Raw genomic sequence first — 25,683 nt, 5'->3', positions numbered from 1 at the left:
TCCTCATTGGTGACCACAGCATATCCTGCTCGTCTGGCACCTTCATGAAGGTAACTGCTACCATCCGTATAATATACAACATCTGGATTTTTCAATGGTTCATCTTTCAGATCAGGTCTGCTGGAATAAACTTCATCCATTACTTGGAGACAATCATGTGATTCCTCATCATCTACCTCTGGTAGGGGCAGGAAAGTCGCTGGATTGAGCATATTCACTACTCGTAGATGAATCCTGGGATTTTCACACAATAGGCCTTGGTATCTAGCCATCCTTGGGTTCGTTAGCCAATAACTACCCTTATATTCCATGAGTGTCAGAACAGCATGAGGTACATTCACATACATCGTCTGGCCGAAGGTAAATTTATCAGCTTCTTTGACAAGGCTTGCAGTGGCCGCTACTGCCCTTAGGCATGGAGGCCATCCTTTTGCTACTGAGTCCAATTGTTTAGACAAATAAGCTACTGGGCGGTTCCAACTTCCTAATCTCTGGGTCAGGACTGCAGCTGCAATCCCATTCTGTTCATGTACATACAGCTGAAAGGGTTTTTCCGAATTAGGCAATCCAAGGGCTGGGGCCTCCATAAGTCGTTGTTTGATAACTAAAAAGGCTTGTTTCTGCTCAGGTCCCCATACGAATGGGTCCTTTTCTGCACCTCGAGTGCTTTCATGTAAGGGCTTGGCCAGACTGCTGAAATCAGGTATCCATAGTCTACAAAACCCTGCTGTTCCCAGGAATCCTCTAAGTTGTTTTCTTGTGGTAGGTTCCTTGATAAGGCAAATAGCTTCTTTCCTCTCTGGTCTCAATGCTCGTTGTTGGTGTGAGATGTCAAAGCCCAAATATTTGACCTTTTCTAAACATAACTGTGCCTTTTTCTGGGAAACTCGGTAGCCAGCTTCCCAGAGCAAGTGGAGCAGTTCCTCTGTCCCTTCTTTACAGGTATTAAAATCCTTTGCCGCTAATATAAGGTCATCTACATATTGCAGAACCACCTTTTCTCCCGGTATTGAGGGGTAACTTGTTAGATCCCTCGCCAAGGCAGTGCCAAATAAAGTTGGGGAATTTTTAAATCCCTGGGGCAATCTTGTCCAGGTTAGCTGGCCTTTTGTTCCTGTCAAAGGGTCTTCCCACTGGAAGGCAAATATAGGTTGGCTCTGTGGTGCCAGCCGGCAACAGAAGAATGCATCTTTCAAGTCCAATACAGTAAAAAATGTTGCTTCTGGTGGGATCAAACTCAACAAGGTATATGGGTTTGGTACATTTGGGTGCAAGGTCTCGATAGCCTGGTTTACGAGCCTCAAGTCCTGCACTGGCCTGTATTCATCTGTCCCAGGTTTTCGAACAGGCAAAAGGGGTGTGTTCCATTCTGATTGGCAAGGCTTAAGCAGACCATATTTTAATAGGCGGTCCAAATGTTTCTGGATGCCCTCTGCTGCTCGCCGGGGTAAGGGATATTGCTTTACAGATACGGGGGTAGCCATAGGTTTTAGGGTTACTACAATTGGAGCTATATTCTTAGCCATTCCTGGTGGGCTATTTTCGGCCCATACTCCTGGTGGCACATGTAGAGTTCGGAGGAGCTTGTTTAATTCTGTATCCAATGTGGGTTGGACTTGCAGGGCTGACATTAGGCGCCATGATTGTTCCTTAGGTACTGAGAGGGTAATTATTCCTGCTGCTTTTGATGGCAGTTTCATTTCTGGACCTCGAGGAGTGAAGGTGATTTGGGCCTGCAATTTGGACAGCATATCTCTGCCTAAGAGAGGTATTGGACACTCAGGTATATACAAAAACTGATGGGTTAAACGATGTCCCCCAATCTGGCATTCCAAAGGTTGGAGGAAAGACCTCTTAGCTGACTGTCCAGTGGCACTTTTAATGACTACACTTTTGGATGCCTTTTTCTGCAATAGTTCTGGGAGTACTGAGTATTCAGCCCCAGTATCAATCATAAAGTCTATTAAATGGCTCCCTAATTGAATCGTGACCGTGGGCTCCTGGAAGCCTAACTTTATGGAGTCCGGTCGTTCCTAGTCTTGAGTAAAATCCTCTTCTGCCAGTCCAATGAAATTGCCTCTATTCTGTCCTTGTCCTGGTCTCTGATATCTTCCATTTCGGATCATTCCCCGTCCCCGTCCCTGGTTTCTTGGGCCGGAGCCTGGGCCTGGGCCTGGGCCTGGGCCTGGGCGTACTTCTTCCAACCTCAGGGGTTCAGGACACTCCCGCTTCCAATGACCCTCCTTCTTGCAATTTGCACATTGATTCCTTCCCAGTGGTGGATTCCTTCCTCGCCCTCTCCCTCCATTTAAGGGGCGGTGGTCTTGCTTCACTGCTGTGGCTAGCATTACCATCTTTTCCTTCTGCCACTTCTTCTTCTCTTGCTTCTCAGCCTCATCCCTATTCCGATAAACTCGGCGTGCAATGGCCATAATTTGGCTCATCAGCATCCCTTCCCATCCTTCTGATTTCTGAATTTTCTTACGAATGTCAGAAGCGCACTGGGCCACAAATGTAGCAGTAATCATTCTGCTGTTTTCAGGGGCTTCAGGGTCAAAAGGAGTCCATATACGATAGGCTTCTTGCAGCCTCTCTAAAAAGTCTCCTGGACTCTCATTTGGTTTCTGTTCTACTTCTGAGACTTTAGACATATTAGTGGGCTTCTGGCATGCCCTGCGGATACCTTGCACAAGTGTCTGGCGGTAGGTGGTAAGTCTGGCCAGGTGAATTCCATTGTTTGGATCCCAATTAGGATCTTCCAAGGGAAAGTTATCTTGGAGATGACGGTCAATATTAAAAATATTTCCCACTCTGGCCTGCTCACGCAAATATATCTGTGCCTTTTCAATTATGTCTCTCCTTTCCTCAGTGGTGAAAAGAGTATTTAGGAGCTGGCGACAATCTGTCCAAGTAGGGCTATGAGTATTTACTATTGAAGTCACCAAGTCCATCATAGCCTGAGGTTTTTCTGCAAAAGATGGGGTGTGTGTTTTCCAATTCATCAAATCTGTAGTTGTGAATGGAATATATTGCAGGGTCGAAGTTCGAGGTGGCCGTGGTCCGGGTTGCCCGTTAACCAGCGCAGGCTCCTCAAGTGCATCAAATACTCTTCTAAGAGGGGCTACTACGTGATCTTTCTCTTCGCTTTGCTCTAGGGGCCTCAAATCATAGGGGATGGTATTTGTCCCAAGGCGTTCTTTTAGCAGCTTTATACGCCTGGCTGTATTGCTTGCTGACCGATTAAGGTCTCCCTGTAACTTCTGTAATAATTCTCTAGGACTTGGATGTACAGGGGTTTGGGGTGGGCAATCAGTATATATAAAACAATATATAAAACAAAAAAAATCCTTCCAGTAGCACCTTAAAGACCAACTAAGTCAGTTCTTGGTATGAGCTTTCGTGTGCATGCACACTTCTTCAGATACATGCACACGAAAGGAGACTGTAGATGCAGGTCTATTAGGAGTCACAGGTGGAATAACCACTTCTGCTTGGGCTTTATTATAGGACTCCAATGCCTCCTGAAGATATTTATCATAATCTATCAAGGAATCAAGCTCTGTGACTCCACTCCCATTATTCATTCCACTTTCTTGCCTTGGGGTTACAACTGGCGGAGTGTTTGAATTAAGCTCCCTTCGATGTGGAGCATAGGGTGGAGGTGGAAGCACCTCTTCCTCTGGTCCCTCAAAAATGGGTTTGAGTTTATTTGGCAAGATTCCTTTCCTAGCTTCAGCTTTTACAGCCAATAATTTGCATCGTTTGACTTTGCATTCCCTTATCCATGGAGGATTTTATTTAATGTGCTCAGCCAGGAATCTATATATGGAAATTGTTCTGGGCACCCTCCAGTTTCTTTGGCGATGTTAGACCAAAGTTTGCTTACTAAATTTATATCAAAAGTTCCCTGAGATGGCCATTCAGTATTTTGTTTCGGCCATTCTAGTTCACATAACGTTCTCAAGCGCTCTGGCGTCATTTTGACTCCATATGCCCCTGAGAAGGCTTTCTTAAAATTATTTAACATACACTCAAGAGGTGTATTTTCCCCCTTTGAACCCCCAACTCCCATTGTATGGCCCTGTGAAGTATCCACTCAGTCACTCACACACACGCTTTGTGGGTTTCCTTGCCTAGTGAAGTCGCCTTACTAAGAACCGAAGTACTGCCCACTCCACACTCAGGTCAGCTACAGATTGCTCTGTACTTTCTCACACATACAATGCGCTAGATACTTCACCACACTCTACCTCCCAATTTTCCCTTTTCCTCCACCAGACCAACATCTGATGTACCCAACCACCTAGCGTACTCAGTTTCCCCTTACTGAGACGCAGAAGTTTGATCAAGACTTCTCTTCCTCCCAATTAATTGGAGGGCCAAAAATCCCTTTGTGCACTTACCCTTGGTTGGTTCCCTGTTTCCCCCGGTCCGTCGCCGCCAGTGAGCAGGGTATCAGACAGACGAGTCTTCTGCGTTCCCCCTGGAAAAATTTACCAGTGCGCGCTGGGTAAGCAGTGGTCCTCTCTCTTGTACCCTGCCCAGTAGGGCGAAGGGGCTGCGTTCCAGCAGACCACTTATCCGAGTCACAGTGGCACCATAAAATGTAGCACCCTGCTTGTGGTTAACGCTTAGCTGGAATGAAATATTCAACGCAGCAATAGAGAAATTAAAATAATAATTTATTTGTCAGACAAATAAATGAGAGGCTCAGTGGTATATGGTTACCAAGCTCTGGCCTGGCCTCTTGCCATCCTGGCCAGCACTTATATTCCCTTAATCCAGCCCCCTTTGCTCCTCCTGTGGCTGCCTCTGTCCAATCAGCCTGGTTGAAATTCCTATTGGCTGTTTGGTAGAACCAATCACAAAAGATACACCCACAAAAGATACACCCACTTCCTTGCCCTTATAAGGGAGACAAAGAGCTATATATGTGACAAATAAGTAATAATATATCTTACATGGAATCTTAATTACCAGCTCACCTCTTGCCCTCCTTGCCCTATTGCCTTCTAAAACAAATGTTTAATCTTACATTTTTATGTTCAACAGATGTCAAGGATCTTGAGTTTCACATCAATATTGAAAGATTTCCTTCATTTGAAAGTTTCTAAACAAATGCCTGACAACCATATATATCAAGAGTGCTTGGATGGCGTCTTCTGTCTAGCAGGGGGGCTAGGCTGGTGGCTGACTTAATTTCAGGATAAATACAACTCTTACAACCATATGAAATAAGAATCTAGCATTCCTTAAATCCTTTGCATAATTACATTTAAGCCAATATATTTAAGCTAATATATTTCATTCACTTATCATAGGTAGCCTTTTAAAAGAATAAAGCCTTTGTAAAGTAAAAAGGAACTCAGTAAAAAACAGCTTTTAAAAAGAAGCCTCTTCAGTTTACACCTCCCCCCTTTCCCCCTCCTTTCCCAGCCAGCTAGATGCTTCTCCCATTAGCTCTTCCCAACATTTAGAAAATTTCCCAAAAATGCTCTCTTTTCTGCTAGCCAAGCCAGTTGCCTTTTTCACTGCTCTTGGCCTTTCAACCTTAGAAAGAAGATCTGGCTCATTTTACTGGGAGGCACATTGGTATTATTTTACTATTTACCCTTGCCTTTAATTGTGTTTTTTCAGCCTTGGGGCAGCATATGTAATTCTCCCTTTTTTATGACTTTGAGAATTGTTTTTCTGCTATAAATCAGTGGGGCCCCCTTGTCTTAGGAGAAAAACCTCTTGCCAAGGTTCTTTCTGCCTGGCATGAAACATTTGAAAATCTAAGCCCATTTAATTTAGGAACCTGATCAAGATATAAGCCAATATAAGTCTTGATTAAAAATGCAGTCTATATTCAAATGCCACACTCCCTTGCGCACAGATATCTGAAGGGAAGGATCCTTCCTGGGTACTGTCTTCCAGGAGATCTAGAACCCTGAACCACTGAGATTCCAGATCAGATGGAAGACTGTGCACATAAAGCTTAGTGCTCCCTTCAGACATGCGCAGAACATCCATGGAGACCAGGGAAAAGTGGCTATTCAGCACAGCCTGAATTTTAAGTATAATGCAGAGGCTGGTTGTGTGTCTAGAAACTTAAGGGCTCATCTAGCCAAAACAGAGCAGTTTAAATTTCAGTGATTTCAATGGAAGATATTTAAGCCCCCGCTCCACTCCCTTATTGAAAGCAATAGGAGACTGTCTTGTTGCCTTAGAGCTCATTAATTCATTACAATCAGCTGTCTGTTTGCAGATTTAGCATCAGGCAGAAGCAGTCTGTGCATGTGAGGATTGGAAGGTAGGAATATGAGCAATATTGTGCAGGGTTTCTGTGGAAGCCAGTGTTGTAATATTTAGTTCCTGCAACTGGAGTGAGAGGCTTAACAGTTAAACAGGTAGTACTGCTAACAGCTCCTTTTGGGGCAAATGGCAGCCTGGGTAAGATCTTCAGCAAGAAACCAACATGGGGTCCTGATCCACAATGGGTATGTGATCCAGATGACTGTTTTTCTTCAAACTAAAAGTGGCTAGCTTAAGTGCTTATTGTAACAAACAGTTTAGTGAGCTGTCCCAGTTGGAGTTGGCCCCATTGGAATTGCATAATGTACACAAAAAGAATAATGGGTGTGTTGAAATTGGGGGGGGGGAGGGTGGCATATTTCAACCACGAATACAATACAGTGGTACCTTGGGTTAAGCACTTAATTCGTTCCGGAGGTCTGTTCTTAACTTGAAGCACCACTTTAGCTAATGGCCGCGCTGCCACTGCACAATTTCTGTTCTCATCGTGAAGCAAACTTCTTAACCTGAGGTAATATTTCTGGGTTAGCGGAGTCTGTAACCTGAAGCGTATGTAACCCGAGGTACCACTGTATCTCTAAGTTTGACTTTGTGATTTCCCCAGCTGATCACGACAGGATCACCATGGAATGGGGTTAAAGTGAATGTGCTCTGTCTAGTGCAGAGTTCCAGCATAATCAGTGGGTACAGAAATCTCACCATTATTAACAAAAAGAAGAACTTCCACTGTGATCTCAGGAGGTTATGATGAAAGAAAACAGCACTTTTTTAAAAAAAAGGAAAGTGCCGGGTCTTAGCCCTGCAGTGCCTCCTGTAAGGGAGACTTGGTCCTTATTTATGGAAAGGCACTTTGTACATGCTCATATCAACTTTGTATCTCTCTTCCTTCCATCTTTCTTTCTTGGCCAAAGTGGGCAGGGAGCTGTGCTAAATGGGCGTGGCCAAAGCGGAAGGGGTGGGGCTACAGGACCACGATCAATAATCCTCACAGCAGTGGCTGTTCATGCCTCTTTTAGATTCCAGCATTGGTCTTATTTATCAGGAAAGCTTTTGGAGCCTGTTGTTGCTAATGTGCTGATTGTTCTTTGTTTTGATATCTGCCTTTTAGTTTTATGGGTTTTTACATTTTGCTATCGTATTGACTTTATGATTGGTGGCTTTTATTCTCTTTATGGATCGTATGCTATTTCGAGTGCCTTTTGGCAGAAAATGCCACTGAAAAGTCCGGCAATATAAATGAAAGCATGTTGTTTATATGGGTCTAGGAGAAGGTTGCAGCCTGGAGCTCTTGTTTCTGCCTCTCTTGTGAGGTAGGATTCTTTAAAGACACCCTTGGGGTTTTCAGGTGCAGGTAATGCCCCAACCATGCATGTTATTTTACCTTTGTATGAACACATAGACAATCCAAATTCATGATTATATAATGGTAAAGTGACTAACCTAGGTTAGGTCTCCTGCCTAGCAGTTCAGTAGCATTGGACAAAATGGAAAAGACCCTTGTTGTTCAACACCAGATTTATAATTGCAATACTTGCTAAGGATCCAGTAATGGTTGGTTGTATTGCAATGCAAATAGAAAACAAAATTCTACAGTGAATGCTTAGATCCTAAAACCATTTTTCCATAGGTTACAGACATGAATGCAGTTAGCTGCTCTGTTTACATAAGCAGGGGTTTAGTTGGAGAACTTTTTCTGTTACTTCTCACAACACTTCAGTTTAACAACAAACTATGTCCAAAATCACTCTGTTTTTATGTAGTGACTCTCGGGGCGTGCGTGCGTGTGTGTCTGCAGACAAGGATCCGGTTAGATAAGATTCTGACAGTATTATGGTTTGCATACACACACTGCTGGATGAGAGATAGATGAGTCTTTAGTGCAATGCAGCAGAGACCCTTTTCCGTTCTTATGAAATACTTAGAACATTGCTGAGCTTATGGAAGTAGCTCTTAAGAGGTGTAGAGATGAGGGGCTTCTATTCCTCTTCACCATTCTCCTGGATTCTCTGTAGCCCTGTTCAGGTACTAGGATTCTGTATTGGTGGCATCTGGCTGTAGACTCCACATGCTTGCACATGCGTTGATGTGAACATGCTCACAAGCCTCCTCATGATCAGGAACCTTATGAAATCAAGGTTCCCTTTCAGAGGGAGGCTTGTAAGTGAGGCTGGAGGAGAAGTTTAATTCTGTTCACAATTAGAGGTGAACCTACCTAATCCACAGTTTCTGAAACAATACTCGAACCAAAACACAGCCATTCTTCCAAACTCACACTTCTCCAAGTTGAAGGCTGACCTTTAAAACCCTAAACGGCCCTGGTCCAGTATAACTGAAGGAGCATCTCCAGCCCCATCATTCAGCCTTTGATCATGTTTTTTACTATTCTGCTGGGAGCCGCCCAGAATGGTTGGAGAAACCCAGCCAGATGGGTGATGTATAAATAATAAAATTATTATTATTATTACAAAAATGAATATACTAGAGCAGGCTTGTCCAACTTCCAAGAGACTGCGATCTACGCCCACTATAAAAAAAAACTTGCAGTGATCTACCCACTGGATTGACCAGAGTTGTTGAGATTTTTTTAGGAAGATGTTGAGCTTTTGGGGGTGGGGTGGGAGGAGTCCTGTGATCTACCACAGGCACCCCACGATCTACCAGTAGATTGTGATCTATCTGTTGGCCATTCCTGTACTAGAGTAAAGTGATCATCTTGATTGCCTTTGTCTGCACACGTTCCAGCTTGTTAATATCCTTCATGAGTTGTCGCGCCCAGAATTGGACACACACAACGTCACCCAGTCACCCCCCTGAGCATTGCCTAGGATGCCATTGTCCTCGATGGTCACTTTTGGGAGAGTTCTTGTCTTTTCTCCCGCCATTAAATCATTTCAAATTGTTTTTTTTTAAAAAAAGATATTTATTAAGATTTCAGAAAAAAGGTTACAAAAGTAATAAAAAGAGAATAAAAAGAAAAGAAAAGAAACCCAAAGATACAAAATACAGAAAAAATGAAGACAATTAAAAATAAATCCCTCTTTCTATGTCTTACTTTTCATATACTTGTTTCCTGACCTCCTCACACCTCCCTTTTTTGTATTCCAATTCTAATGGTTAATTCAGCAAATCCTTTCCCTCTTTGTTTTTATCTTATTTCTTTATCTTAACATATTATAGCCTTATTTTTTCATCTATTATCAATCCATTTTTACATATTCCTTTTTAACATTATTGCTAAAACCGCTTCATTTCATTCCAACATCATTTTAACACTCATTAATTTTACAATGTTTCTGTAGATAGTCTTTAAATTTCTTCCAATCTTCTTCCACCAACTCTTCTCCCTGGTCTCGGATTCTGCCAGTCATTTCCGCCAATTCCATATAGTCCATCACTTTCATCTGCCATTCTTCCAGAGTGGGTAGATCTTGTGTCTTCCAAAAACATTTCAAATTGTTTAATCCATGCTACAATGTAGAGTACAGTACCCAGTGCAACTGCATACCCTGATCTAAAAATACCACCTCCCCACTCTAACCTTTGTGATTTTTTTGGGGGGGGGAGGGGGCGTAAAATAGAATCTGTATTGTTGGCCAATGATGATTTCTCTCTCCATATTCCATATGGTTCTTTAGTTCAGTTCTTTAATTTTCTAATTCTTTTTGCCACATTGGCCCTGATATGTGGGGGGCTCAAAACCCCACTGAACAAGGTGCCTCCTAACTCTGTTAACATTTAAAAGTAACTCCAGTTAAATTGATGCAAACCAATGGCAACATAACAGGCATTCAAAATGCAAAATAAGTTGGTTTCCCTCCACCCCTCCCACAATAGGTCTCTTCTGTGGAAACTTTATTGTACATAATGAATTTTACCGGAGTTACATGTCCCTGTATATATCTCTTCCTCTGGGGAAAGGCTTGCTGGAAATATAAATTAGCTTTCAGAGTACAGAGGTGGGCAATTTGTGGTGCTCTGAAGGATATTCTGGGAATATTCCGCCCAGGGAGCTGTACCTCATTGGAATGTGTGAATAATTTGACTTGATTAAGATAATTGGAATGAAAGTGGGAGATGCCGAGACAGGGATTGTTTGGAGCAGTGTGCATTGTTTCGTTCACTTCAGAATGTGGTAAGCCAGGCAGACCTCACAGAACTCTAGCCCAATGGTTGCCATTAACCTGATTTGATTATTTTTTTTAAAAAAATATATTTATTAAAGTTTTAAAGGTTACAAAAAGAAAAAGTAAAAACACCATATTAAACAAAAACAAAACAACACATCACAATAAGGAAAAAAGAAAAAAAAGGAAAAAGGAAAAGAAGAAAACAGAAAAATAAAATCCATTAAAAAACACAGCGAATCTTCCCATAACTTATCTTTCATTTGCTTGTTTCCTTGACCTCCTCACACCTCCCTTTTGTGTATTCTAGTTCGGTTAACTATTTCAGCAAATCCTTTCCATCTTTTCCAATTTTTGTCCTGTAATTTATCTTAATATAATGTAACTTTACTTTCCCTCCTTTCACCAATTAACAGTCTGTTTTTTCCTAATCCTTTATAACATTTCTGCTAAAACCACATAACTTCATTCCAACATCCTTCTAACATTCATTAATTTTACAATGTTTCTGTAAATAGTCTTTAAATTTCTTCCAATCTTCCTCCACCGGCCATTAACCTGATTTGAACTGATTTTATGATGAACTGATTTTAGAATGTTGTATCATTTACTGTTGTTAGCTGCTCTGAGCCCGGCTTCGGCTGGGGAGGGCTGGATATAAATAAAATATTATTATTATTATTATTATTATTATTATTATTATTATTGGGGGCCTCCTTCTGCTCACTCTGCTGTTGAGGTACAGGACTTCGCCCCTGAAGCCAGTGGAAACCAATTTTATTTTGAGAGACTGTTAAACGTCATCTCACTAAATGTCTGTCTGTCTTCTTCTCCTAAAATTTGTCACGCCAACAATATCCATAAATAGGTTATCTTTCGGGTGTGGCATTTTTCTTTCTTTCTGCAAGCAAGTTTGAGCAAGGGGAATTGGAGTCTTGAAAATTCCACCCCTTTGGTTTCAGTTCTATGTGCAAGAATAAGCAGTGGGAAATTGCGGTCTGTGAAGAACCCACAAGATTGTGCAAAAAGAAAATGTGTTTGAGTCTCACTTTGCAATAGTGCTTAGTTTTTTTTTAATGGAATACAAAGAAACAGTACCTTCTCTCTCTCTCTCTCTAAAAACCCCCATTGTTAACCCTGTGCAGAATCTCACCAGTTGTTAATCAATTGCCATTTCCCACTGTTCCCATTTTCACTGCAGATCAAAAGCCTAGGGCACAATTAGTTTATGTGCAAAGCACACCAGAACCCTGGATTTAAAACCACATTGTGTCCTTTATTGTCCCCCAGCATGAAAAATGTATTGCTATATTGGAACACTGATGTGATAAAACTAAGGCTTACCACCACCACAAAGGACAGTTGATTGGTGAACTCTTTAAAAACTGTAAGCCTTAGAGAATTACACATTCTCTCCATCTCTTTCCTTCTTTCTTTTTTTTGCTATCCCATACAAAACAGCATCTTGGGCTGTCATTTTTTGCTACTCTATTTGCTTTCTGATTCAAAGTACCTATATTGGCTGTGCCACTGAACCTCATAAAATGCCCTGTTCCCTGTGGTTATTTTTCCCCCTGCAGAGTCTTTGCATTAAATTCCTGCCTGTTCCTACACTTTCGCCATTTCCTCTCATACTTTATCCCAGCTCACTGTTCCCAAAGGCATAATTCGGCCATATTTAAGACCCACTGCAAGTGTCATAAATGCCTTGGAAATATCCTCCTTCATCTACTGCAGGCTGGGGAAAGTTCTGTGGGACCACAGTGTTAGGAATCACTGAACTGTAGAGTTTGGAGGGACCTCAAGAGTTATCTAGTCCAACCCTCTGCAATGCGGGAAACACAGCTAAAAAATACCTGACAGATGGCCAATTAACCTCTGCTTAAAAACCTCCATTGAATGAGAGTCCACCACCTTCTGCTTCTGTTGGACTCTAATTCATGTCAACCACTGCCAGCTTGGTCAATGATTTGAGACGATGGAACATCTGAAGATCTCCAGGTCTACTATGATGGGATCTCTGAGGGCTGCCTTCACAAACCACTTGGAAGCTGCAGCCGATTCAGAATGTGGCTGAGCAGTTGTTAACTATTCCATCTCTCCAACAGCTGAATTCTGAATACAAATGGCGGCGATAGGGCGACTATGGCTTGGTCCTTGCCTTCATGCCTGGTTGATGAGCTTCTTGGAAGCACCTGGTGAGCAAGCATTGGAACCTTCTGACCCTGAGAACTAGACTCTCATCTAATCTATTGGACCAATAAAAGAAGCAAGAGCTTTTCAGTAGTTGCATTCTCACTGCGCAAGTCCCAGAGAACCCACCTTGCTCCTTCCCCGATGGGCTTGAGGAGGCTTGTAAAAGTGTTTGCGCTTCATAGGGATTGTGAGCCATCATTTGGATTTTGCTTCTTGAATTTTGTTGCCATTTTAATAATGTAATAATAAAGGTAAAGGGACCCCTGACCATTAGGTCTAACCGCGGACGACTCTGGGGTTGCGGTGCTCATCTCGCTTTATTGGCTGAGGGAGCCGGCGTACAGCTTCCGGGTCATGTGGCCAGCATGACTAAGCCGCTTCTGGCGAACCAGAGCAGCACACGGAAACGCTGTTTACCTTCCCACCGGAGTGGTACCTATTTATCTACTTGCACTTTGACGTGCTTTTGAGCTGCTAGGTTGGCAGGAGCAGGGACCGAGCAATGGGAGCTCACCCCGTCACAGGGATTTGAACCGCCAACCTTCTGATTGGCATGCCCTAGGCTCTGTGGTTTAACCCACAGTGCCACCCGCATCCTCAATGGTGTAATAGTGGGCCTCTATTTGAGATTTGCTTCGGGAGTGTTCTTGGATCCAAAAACCCAATACAGATTCAATCTTTTCAATTTTATTGCAGTGGTTCAGCATACCTAATTAGAAGTATTTCCCATTAAATTCTACCTGCAATGCGTATAGGACTGAAGTTGTGTTTTATTTTGCTGCTTCTATGTGGTTTCAGTTTTTAATTTTTGTTGTTGTTAAATTGGAAAAGTGGCTCTTACTTTCTAATCAATTGAATAAGCATCTATTAATTAATGGTTAGCTTCTTTTCAATATCCTCCTTCCTGTGTTAGCTGCATAAATATAGCTCAATTAAATGTAATGCCCTTATTTTGACTCTTCCTCCACCCCATTAAAAGTCAGAAAACATCCTTTGTAGTATTTCATCTGCTACCTGCATAGAATGTTAATAGGGTAGCCAGTTGTTTGTTTTTCTCAAAGGGTTTTTGAACATCTCTATAATAAATCTGTCAGTACAATCCTATACAGCACCACTGAATTCAATGTAGCTGACTCCCAGCTAATTATTACTATTCTTAATTTAATTTCTTACCTGCCCTTCTTAAACCAGTAAGAACAATAAAATGCAGAATTAAAATCACTTAACATCAAAATATAGGACTGCAGCTTAAGACTCAGAAATATGGCAAGTTATATTTTGTCCACTATTCATATCAACTCCAGGAAAAAAACTTCTGTTTCAGTATCACGCTGCTGCTGAAGGCACGGCAGCAGCTGGGGCCGACCCTGCTATTAGGCAGGCTGAAGTCACTGCCTCAGGCCTCAGAGTCATTGCCCTTCATTAGAAATGGGAACTAGGTGTGCCCCAGGCCTGTCATATACTTCCTAAACTAGCTGGCTGCACTGGAGGACACTATTCCATTGGCAGTGTTGAAGGACGATTAAACTGTCAGCCCAGGGGGTAAGACCCCCCCCCCCCAAATAGTCCATATGGCTATAGAGAAGTGAAACACTGAAAAGCTTGGCCGGGAGAGGGGACATGTGCAGGCGCATGGAGGAGGCAGCTGGCTGTAATCATGTGCACAGCACCAGCCAGTGTGGGATGGGAGTATCAGCTGGGTATTTAAGGTGAAATTCTTGCCCCCTAAGAGGAGCAGTCCATGCTGCAACTCTTTGTTGCAGGTCCCACTTGCTTATATAGTCTGCTAGGCTGTTGTGGTATGGTACACACAGTTTGGGCTGGGTGTTAGGCTCACGCACCTCCTCCCACTATGAACAATGCCTCTAATGATAATAGAGGTCAATTCACCCAAGCACTTGTGACCACAAAAAGGAGCTCGGGCGAAATGGCTCCTTTCCTGAGAACTGCCCATCTTTTTCTCACTGCAAATGGAGAACAGGATGTGGGCTAATTCAGAAAGGCCCCTACTTCTTTAAGTTGCACTTTGCATTGTCGTTTATGTGGGCAACAAGGAATTGTACTCACGCCCAAAACTTGCTCCTGTGCCACCTGTGTACAGCCTGGCTCTATGGCAGCATCCCATACCTGGGTTAGGCTCAGGTGTGCAGATAGAAATCCATCCCATGCTACTTAAATAAAGAAGGATAAGACCTGCAGAAGCAGTCCTATGAGAAAATTTACAACCTGGAAACTTTTATACTGGAAGTGAGACCGCACCATAACTTCCTGTATAAAGGTAAATGTAAAGGTACCCCTGCCCGTACGGGCCAGTCTTGACAGACTCTAGGGTTGTGCACTCATCTCACTCTAGAGGCCGGGAGCCATTGCTGTCCGCAGACACTTCCGGGTCACGTGGCCAGCGTGAAGAAGCTGCTCCGGCAAACCGGCACCAGAACACAGAGCAGCACATGGAACGCCGTTTACCTTCCCGCTAGAAAGCGGTACCTATTTATCTACTTGCACTTAGGGGTGCTTTCGAACTGCTAGGAGGGCAGGAGCTGGGACCGAACGACGGGAGCTCACTCCGCCGCGGGGATTCAAACTGCCAACCATGCGATCGGCAAGTCCTAGGCGCTGAGGTTTTACCCACAGTGCCACCTGCGTCCCTTAACTTCCTGTATAGGAGAGGTGAAATATAATGCTTAAGGCTGCAACCCAGTGTTTGAAATTAGCCAGGGGCCAGGCACATTTTGCACCTGGCTACCAAACACTTGCGACCAAGTGAAGATTCCTGGGCGCCAGGATGCCACCTGCCATCCCTGCCATCTGGAGGTGCATGCCTTGGCATAATTGGATGTTTACTGTTTTCACACAAACATACCCCATTCTGTAGAATTCTGTCAGTTATATTTTATCTGCACAATCGGAATGAATTTCAGGAACCAAATGTTTTTTCTGTGCAGCCTGAGCAGGAGTTACAGCTATTTGTTGTAGCTTGTCTTCACTTACCCCAGTCTACTGCCCCATTCACAGTTGTGAAGAATATCCCTAGGTTATGAATGGTCCATGTCGCCATTAAGAAAACAAGGTCGGAATAGGCCAATATATATATGTGGACTGTCCCTGGATCAAGTGATTTATAATAATCATAATTTATTATTTATACCCCACCCATCTGGCTGGGTTTTCCCAGCCACGCTTCTTTCTTCTTCAAGTTCTCAAAGTTCTTAACCTAGCTCAAGGTTGTCATCTGAACTAGCTCAGTGTTTAACTGATAATCGGTCAGACCATCATTTGAAAAATCAGACTTTAAAGCCGTCTTGTCCCGAAACGGCAACTAGACATTCCATTTTGGTGACTGTAACTTCGGATTAAGGAGTCATTTGTCTCCTAGATTATATATTTGAGTTTCTAACACTGTTGCAACTTTCTATACACTGTTACCTAGGAGAAAGTCCTGCTGAACTGAATTGGGCTTACTTCTGAAGATATGTGGATAGGATTGCGTTATAATACTGTGGTCCTAAGGGGATGCAGGTAGCGCTGTGGTCTAAAACACATTTAGTAGGAACTAAAATCTGCTGCTTTAATGGAGTTTGCTTCTGAGTAAACCTATTTAGGATCGATCCTACAGGGACTTTATTTGTAAAACAGCTAGGGAAATGAATTAACACAAGTCACTAACTGTTTGAAGTCTCAGACCTTTTACAGATGTACATGTTTGTAAGTTGCATTTCACTGTTTCAGTGCCTGGCAGTGCTGCAGTACTGTGACTGCAGTCTTAAGCAAGCCCAGGGACAGTTCGTAAAGAATTACAGTATGGCAGCATTTTTGGAGATAAGCCCACAGTGAAGATAAATGCTGCAGAATTTAGTACGGGAAAACGACAATATGGTTTTTGAAGTCTAACAATATCTGTTCCACTCATTAAAATGGAGGGAGGGCCAGAGATTGTGGGTGCATGAAAAGCAGGGTAAGTAAAAAAAAAAATCTCTAGGACAATATTAGTCAAGGATCATTTGGAACCAGAAGCCTAGAAACCCATGAAAATGATTGGTATGGGTAAAATGAAATGTGCCTCTTCATTTCCCCCTTAGAAACTACGTAAAATCGTTTTACTAGAAAAAGAGGAGCAGGGGAAAATAGGCATGGGGGATGTGTGTGTATGTGTGTGTGTGTGTGTGTGTGTATTTGCTAAACCCACCATTTTTAAAATGAGGAAGTCTGCCTAGAGGTCAGGAAGCCACAAGGCTCCTTTGCCTTCCCATCTGCAACGAGGCTGTTTGCAAAAAGCGCAGAGTTTGCATTATGATATCCGTCACGTCAGGGGACCCGCTCCGTAGTGGACAGCTTGGAGGTGACGTTGCAGCAGCTTAGTGCCTCTGCACCAACACCGTTGCCCTGGGCTGGTTCTTACACTCTCTACCTGAGACAATCCATTTACTCTGCGGCAGCCCTGCTGACTTGCACTTTTTGAAGGACGGGAGTCTAAGGAGCCCATCGGCGCCCCTCCTTTGTTCCCATCCAGCGCCTTAAATCTTCACCCCACTCATCCCTGTGGTAGTCGAGGGCGCGCCGAGGATTGGGGAGCTAGCCAGCCATACTCAGGGCAATTCATGCGAAGGCGCCGCTCTCTCTGAAAGTTGGTTTTTGATAGCAGCCTCTCAAATCCACTCCATCAGCCTCTGCACTAACCTCAACAGGACTAGACCACGCACACCCCCCCCCCCCAAAGTAAAAAAAAATGCAACTGCGTTTGCCAATCGCCAAGCACATTTCTCGCGGAAGCCAATAGGAAAGAGGAGGTTACTCCAGAGTAAATGGACAGCAAGAGCTGCGATCTATTCGCCTCTGGGGGGAGGGGGAGGGGGCAGCCCGACTTTATGGCCTCGGAAGTCCCCCTAAACTCAACAGGGCTTAATCTCAAGTGTGTGTATGTGTAGGATTGCACCCTCAAAAATCGCTTGGAAAATCCTGCTGCTGCTGCGGGTGTCAAGGGAAGCGCTCCAGAGAATGGCAGCCTCCTGTTTTTGCAAAGCGACGGCAAGCCGAGAAGGGAAGCGAGCCCAGCACAACAAGGGGGTTGCTTGCGCGTCTCTCCGACGGGGGGGTCGGGCTGATGGTGATTTGGCCAGAGTTGGCATTCTCCGCCGAGCAAATAAATAAATATATCCCCGGCAGCAGCAGGGGGAAGTGGGTGGGAGCTGTGCGCTGGGGCTCCTTCGCAATTGGGGAAGGCGCAGCCCCACGTCAGTGTCGACACCCACCCGCCCGGCTGCCCTCCCCCTCCCCGTCCACGCCTTGCGCTCCCCTCCTGCGAGCTTGCAGCGCCGCTACATAAGCCGCGCTCGCCGCTCGCCGCCGGCGCATCGGAGTCGCGAGAGCGCGAGGGCCCGAAGCCCGGAGGAGACGGAGAAAGAGAGAAAGGAAAAGAGGCTCGGGCGCCGAGCGGAGCCCGGGAAGCAGCAGCAGCAGCGGCGGGCGCGCTCCGGAGCTTGGCGGGGAAGGCAGCGCGCCAGCCTGGAGGAGAAGCAGCCGAGGGCGCGGCCGTAGAGGAAGGACTTGCTCCGGGCCGGCCATGGCCTTGGCGGACAGCGCGCGGGGGCTCCCCAACGGCGGCGGCGGCGGAGGCAGCAGCGCCTTGCGCAGCGCGGTGCGCCCCGCGCAGCTGCCCGAGGCGGCGTCGTCGGTGGGCGGCGGCGGCGGCGAGGGCTTCCCGGAGATCGTGGAGCTGAACGTGGGCGGGCAGGTGTACGTGACCCGGCGCGGCACGGTGCTGTCGGTGCGCGGCTCTCTGCTGTGGCGCATGTTCTCGGAGCAGGCGGCGTCCGAGCTGCCGCGCGACTCCAAGGGCCGCTTCTTCTTGGACCGCGACGGCTTCCTCTTCCGCTACATCCTGGATTACCTGCGCGACCAGGAGCTGGTGCTGCCCGAGCGCTTCCCCGAGCGCAGCCGCCTGCAGAGGGAGGCCGAGTACTTCCAGCTGCCCGAGCTGGCGCGCCGTCTGGCGGCCGCCGGCCTCCCCTCCGCCGCCGCGCGCTTCTCGGGGCTCCTGCGCGACGCCTCCGTGTGCGCCGACGAGCCGCCGCCGGGCCTGGGCTACCCGGAGGCCGAGCTGCCCGAGGGCGGCGGCGGCGGGGGGGCTCTGTCGGCCTCGCCCACGTCCAGCCGCAGCCCGTCGGGCGGGCCTCTGCTGGCGCCGTCCCTCTCGCTGGACGCCGGCGGGGCGTCGTCGGGGCGGCGCTCGGGCTACATCACCATCGGCTACCGCGGCTCCTACACCATCGGGCGGGACGCGCAGGCCGACGCCAAGTTCCGCCGCGTGGCGCGCATCACGGTGTGCGGCAAGACGGCGCTGGCCAAGGAGGTCTTCGGCGAGACGCTCAACGAGAGCCGCGACCCCGACCGGCCCCCGGAGCGCTACACGGCCCGCTACTACCTCAAGTTCAACTTCCTGGAGCAGGCCTTCGACCGGCTCAGCGAGGCCGGCTTCCGCATGGCCGCCTGCTCCTCCACCGGCACCTGCGCCTTCGCCCCCGAGCAGGGCGGCCCCGCCGACGACAAGATCTGGACCAGCTACACCGAGTATGTCTTCTGCAGGGAGTGAGGGACCGAGATGCACAAGCGCAGCCTGGGCTGGCCACCAGCTCCACCGCACCCCAGATTTTCTCTTTTTTCCAGGCACATTCCTTTCCCTAACCTAGGATGACCCGGGCCTGACCTTGCAGAAAGAAACCTGCCTGGGCTTGACACATTTTTGGCTTGCGTGGGAGCTGCGCCTTGCAAAACTGTAGGAGAGTTTTGAAGGGGCTGCGCTGGGAGAGACAAAAGTGCCCCACTTGAATTCCTGTCCACCATCCCAGATGGAGCCTTCGCCTAAGCAATAGGGTGGCAGCCTGAAGGCTCTTCCACCTTTTAGAACTGCACAGATAGGAAACCTCCCCATTGTGGTGTCTCCTCTTCTGTGTTATTCTGAAAGGTGCAGAGAACTTCCTTCCCCTCCGCACACTGAGTTCCTGGCCCCTTGTTTACATTTCTATGCACTTGCCCTGTGGTCATCCCTTCATAGCTTTGTGACACCTCATGCACCCCTCACTTGTACCTTGGAAGAGCACCATCTACACCTAGGTTCCTTATATAGACAGTCACTCAGCCCCTCACCCATAAGGAACGCCTCTTGTTTTGTACAAGTTTTGTACAAGTTTGATCGCTTCCTTCTACCCCTTGCACTTAAGAGGGGTCCAGAGCACTTCCATGGGCCTTTGCCATGTAATGTGCTGCCATTGCCCAACCCTTTTATATAATCGCTGCCCACCTCAAATGCCAGCTGTGCAGAATTCACTGTCCCAGAATCAACCCACTATGTGATCTGTTCATATCGCTAGAGGTAAAACACAAATCTCGACACCCGTACCTGTGTCCCCTTTGTAACATGCATGCTTCCAAAGATGTCTGTCTTGTTCACCCCAGAACATACGTGCTGTATATTTTATTCCTGCATCTCCACTCCCCCCACCCAGAGAATGGGTGGGCATCAAATGCTACTTCAATGATGTAAAGGACCCCTTGGCATCATTCTGAGTCTGCTTCCACCAGTCTCCCATTTTCCAGCCTTTTGTTTCTTTCTGCATCAAGGTGAAGGAACTGCTTTGTGGCCAGTCCGCTGCCATCCTTCCTGCTTCCCAGAAATTGTTGCCATCTTGCCCTGGGATGGAAAGAGGAATCTGAAAGAGAGAGAGAGAGAACATTTTGCCCTTCCCAGCCATGTTGGTGGTGAAGCAGAGAGAACCTTTCCTGATAATTATTTTCCCAGTGTTGCCTATCTCCTAAATTGGATGAAGTCAGTGGAATGGAACAGCTATTTCTGACAGGTTAGATTTTGTGGCTGCTTCTATTCCCCAACCCCTACCCTGTTTGGGGGCGAAATACGAGACAACGCAATCAGGGACCTCCTTGTACCATTTTATTCCCTTTGCCTTCTCTGCCGCTTTCGAAAATCTCTTTCTTCTTCAGCTCTTTGGAACTGCGTTACAATGGTGATGGGTCAGAAGAGCCAGTGCCAAAAGGGGCCGTCATCAAAGTGGCGACTTCTGGATTTTTATACCACTTGAACAGTTGGAACTTCCCTTCCCTTGATGGCACAAAGCAATGTCAGGTCTTTGAAAACTGAGTGTGTTTGCAAAATGTAATTCTGACACAGGGGACAATAGCAAGGAAGAGTCTTTGATGAAAATTCTTGTATTATCACTCTTTATGTATGTGTGTGTGTGTATTATATATAAAAAACCCCATTGCACATTGTTTAAATGTTCTGAAAGTAGTCTACCAGACTGGCTAAGGGTGGAGGTGTGTCAGGTCCCGGGTTTTGAGCAGCACCACAGATTGTCAGATGTGCTAAGCGTTTTTTTGGAACTCTCTGGGCGAAAGCCAAGTCATACTAAGAGGGGTAGGCCCTCAGTATGACTTGGCTGGGTAGCACCCTATATGTATTCTTGTTTGATGTCTTCAAGGCTCAGTTTAATGCTTCTTTGAAGTGTCCATTGGTGCCCTTTCCTTCCCTGGGCAAAAGAGTGGTATTTCTACATTTGTTAAGACATGCTGCTGAGTAAAAGTTATGGGCATTCTGAGTGGGATGCGGTCTTTCTCTCCAAATACCTAAGGGCGAATTGGGCTCTGTTTTCATTGTTTTCTACTGGGAGGGGGTTTGCACCGACAACAATGCAGCAACATTAAGTCCACGTATGTAGGAATTTTGGCTGGTGTCTTATCTATAGGGAAGGATCACCATGGTAATGTATAAGCACAAGTTTTTACTCTGAATGAAAGCTCTGATTCCCCCCCCCCCACGCATTAAACAGATCTATACATAAATGCACATTGCTCGACTTAAAAGTACTGTCCATTTACATTTGCGACCTAAGGGGTGCTTTTTATGCGATCCAGTCATTTGGCCCTTCCTCAAGCGGTGCACATTGAAACTTGATAATTAACTTAGACAGAATTAGTTACAAACAGTGTCTTGATGCTTGGATGCAGAGTTATGGGCACTATAGTCTTAACCAAAGAATATTTCTATTACGTTTCCTCCCCCTCACTCCAAAGCTCTCATTTCAAAGAGTGGAATTTCCTTATTTGAGTAAAATATTATTTTAGGATCAAGTGCTGGCCTGTTAGAATTGTTGCAAGAGAGACAGACAGAAAGAGAAAGAGAGAGGCTTTCTTTATTTCCTTCTTTTTAGCTAAATGTGTAGCTGCAGCTTAAACCATTCATTTTGAAATTCTTCTGGGGCTTTATAAATATCAATCAAAAAAGTCCAGATTTCAAACATCTCCCATCCACACAAATGTGTTCCTTTTTTCTCTGGGAGATGGTTTTAAAACGATGTATTTTTTGAAAGAAAGCAAGACAAAGAAAGGGAGAGAGAGCATTTTTAAATAAGGACAAGCAATAAGAGAGCATTGGGAAGCCAGAGTGCCGCAGAAGAGAGAGTACCCTGGTTGTCCTTATGCCTTATTATAAAATAATTCCATTGTCATATTTTCGCTAAGTGAGAGGTTATTGATTGCAATTAAGTATTTAAAATGTCATTCTCGAGAGCTGATTACAGTCTTTTTCTAGTTTGTGTTGAGTAATTCTCTCTGAAGTATGTTTTCTAAAATTTTGTATACAATCCAGTTTTCAGTAAGTCCTGAAATGAGCTCTTAGCTAGTTTTCTTTTCTTTTTTCTGTTTAAAGAATAAATCTTGTACTGTAGCTTACTAAGTCTATCATAAGAGTTATGAATGGAGGTGGTTTTTAATTGAACTTGTGACTTAGTGTGTATATAAAGTGTATAAACATTTTACACGAATCATTTAGTTTTTTATTCATTTACTAGTGCTATACAGATTTTCATATGCTGTACCTGGACAGAGTACTTTCATATTAAGCTGTGTATCTGCACCTATTTATATGGGGGGGAGACCTGCGTACAAACATCAGCAAAATGATAGAAGTATGTTTGTCAACACTTATTTGCTTGAATGTGAATTAACAGCGAAACTTCCTCTTGGCTAAAACGCATCCCTCTAATGAAAACTTGTATTTTGATTAGTGAATGTTTATTTGCTAGCAGACTACCCTAAAGCTCCTATTATTTTTTAAACCAGAATGGGTATAATAAAAAGAACTAACTAGTAATTTTGTAATTGTTGTGTTCTGTATCATTAAGGGTACTGGTGGGATATTGGGTTGTCATTAACAGCCGAGTGATTGAGGATACTTAGGTTTATAACTTAGCTAAACCAAAAAAACTTCCTATCTGCCACCCCTGTGTGGTTTGTGTGAGAACACATTGCGTCTACTTTCTAGGAAGTAAGTCCCATTGAACATATAAAGTTGCCACAAATAAAATGCCTGTAGCTCAGAATTGTCTACTTTGACTGACAGCAGAGCTCCAGGGAAATAATGGAGTTTTTTTCTCCCACGGCACTGCAAACTCTGATTATTTTAACTGTAAATGGCAGGAATGTGCAAAGCAAGGCTTTGGTCCTTTGCTGTCAAAGTTAGCAAAACTGGGACCCTTTCCAAGTGGCGTGAATGTACTTTCCAGTACAAATGAGTTTAGGTGCAAAGCTCATATTGCAGTCCAAAATTTGGGAAACTCTGCATTTCTGTATTATTGAACAATTGCAAATTCAGGAATGTTGGGTTTAGTTCAACATGGTGCTGTCCAGATGTTGGAGTGCAACTTGCACAAGCTTCTGCCAGCATGGCCAGCAGTCTGAGATTATAGGAGTTGGCCTGGAACATCTGGAAGATGACAAATGAGCTAACTCTGGGCCAGTTCTATCACCTTCATAGGCATTGTTACGTAATAGCTCTTAACTCTAAACACATCTGTTTTGGAAGTAGATTGTATTGAAATGGTTACACATATCTAGGATGCGAATATTAAAAGTCAAAGAGGAATGTATGTGAGAGGTCATGGAGATGAGTTTTAATCCCAGGTTGGAACGGGGCTGTTCTAATGTGTACAGTGGTACCTCAGGTTAAGTACTTAAATTGTTCCGGAGGTCCGTTCTTAACCTGAAACTGTTCTTAACCTGAAGCACCACTTTAGCTAATGGGGCCTCCTGTTGCTGCCGTGCCGCCGGAGCACGATTTCTGTTCTCATCCTGAAGCAAAGTTCTTAACCTGAGGTAATATTTCTGGGTTAGCGGAGGCTGTAACCTGAAGCGTCTGGAACCTGAAGCGTATGTAACCCGAGGTACCACTGTATTGTCAAAGTGTACATCTGATAACGTTAAAATTGAACCTGTGTTTTAGTACAAACAAACTTTGCTTTTTTATACCTCGAGCAATTTAAGATAGCAAACCAGGCTGTGTAGTGGACATTGGTTTACACTTGAACCAGCAAGGCCTGTGCTCTAAATCAGATGAGCCCTACCTTGTTGTGAAGAGAGAACGTGAGAAGTCCATGCATGCTCTGCTGAGCTCCTTGGTGCAAAGGTTGGGTATGAACATATTAGCAATCCTCAGCATAATCACTTGACAAAGAGTCTTAACAAATTCAAGGGGATGACTTCGCAGTGAACATGCATTGAATTGGGCTGCAAAGCACAAATGTTATCAAAGGTCTTGTCCTAAAAGCACATATGTAACAAACAGTTGATAAAGCACTTCAGTGGGTGAGGTGAGAAAACCATTGGCCAGGATCCGGAGAAAAATGCTCACATTCTTTACCTTTACAAAGTATCTGAGCTGGTTTTTCTTAAACAGGAGCTTCCTCCTTCTCTGCATTCCATGCCAAACACCTCAAACTGTTTTTCTCTGATGAAGCAGGTGTGGAGAATCTGTGTCCTGCAAGAGCTTGTTGGACCCCCATCATCCCTGACCACTAACCATGCTGGCAGCTGCCAATGAGGAGTCCAGCCACCTCCCCATGATAAAACATGTGGTTCTGTTATAGGTGCACACAAACTGTTGAGTACACCCAAAACAGACGTTTGGGTCCCAGCCATGATCTTTATACTGGGCTTCAGGGAAAACATACTAGGAAGGTGTTGTTTATCCAAGAGACAACCTGCTCTGGTTTTCCTGAAGGTCTGCTGTCATTATTTGCGTTGCATTCATCCCAGTGGGACGAGGGTTTCTTAAGGTGAAGTTCGGGCTCCAGACCCTGGCAAAATCAAGAATGTGGTAAATCAGAATTGTAAAGCTGGAAATCACAGTGTACAATTCCCCGACCACATGCTCAAAGTTGCCTTTGCAATGCTTAGGGATAGATACTTAAAAGGGATGAGTTAGGGTTTAGTTTTTAGGGTTCCAACGAGAAGCACCCCATTGGAAGCCCCAGACACCCCATTGGCTCTTTGTTTCCTTCACTGATACAGATAACAGCTGAATGGTAATGTTTGTTTTGTAAAGGGAATATGTGATTTTCCATGCATCCACACTATTATCTGACAGCAACCAGATTTGGAGATGCGTCTGCTAGTCTTTGAATCTATGTTGTGTGTTTCCAGAATACCCACAATCACACTTAATTTCTCATGTTGAAGTTGCTTAATTGTGGTCCACTTGAATTTCGAATGTGCTGGGATTATTTTTCTTTGTGAAAGTTTGCTCATGCAGCTGCCTGCCCCCCCCCCACCACTTTATCACGTGAACCTTTTTTTTTAGATTAAAAAAGAAAATCCAGCCCTGTGGCATCTAAAAGGCTGGCAGATTTATTGTGTTAGGAGTTTTCATCTCTGAAGTACAATATAACAGGGCTCTGTTTATGAAATTGTGGTACTTGTGCAGCCTGCTGTTTCTCTAATTAATATTATGAAGACGCAGGGTTAGTGATTTGGAGAAGCAGTTTAAAAAGCTCTTAGCCATGTTTTCACCACTATAGAGTTATCCCACTTGGGTTTGAGATTTGATGAAAAACGTTTAGATTTTTGCCTTTTGAAGTTGTGGGTTCTCTGTAAATGGATTCTATAAAAGCAGCATATTATTAGCACAACCTAAATGAAACTGACTTTCAAGTCAAGATGATTTAACAAAAGTCACCGATATATATTTAAGAATCCACAAAGAGGCACACAAATAAACATA

The 25,683-nt window shown here is 44.8% G+C and overlaps 1 protein-coding gene across 1 annotated transcript; it reads left to right on the top strand.

Annotated features, from left to right (window-relative positions):
* The first annotated feature begins 16,825 nt into the window (after positions 1–16,825).
* On the top strand, positions 16,826–22,779 carry KCTD12 (potassium channel tetramerization domain containing 12). The gene has a single exon (XM_083737881.1). The coding sequence runs from the start codon at positions 18,178–18,180 to the stop codon at positions 19,204–19,206; it is 1,029 nt and encodes a 342-aa protein (XP_083594007.1). The 5' UTR covers positions 16,826–18,177; the 3' UTR covers positions 19,207–22,779.
* The last annotated feature ends 2,904 nt before the right edge of the window (positions 22,780–25,683 follow it).

The sequence above is a fragment of the Podarcis gaigeae genome, assembly GCF_964106915.1.
Source record: "Podarcis gaigeae genome assembly, chromosome: 4".
NCBI lineage: Eukaryota > Metazoa > Chordata > Lepidosauria > Squamata > Lacertidae > Podarcis > Podarcis gaigeae.
This window is presented reverse-complemented; position numbering and strand designations above follow the sequence as displayed.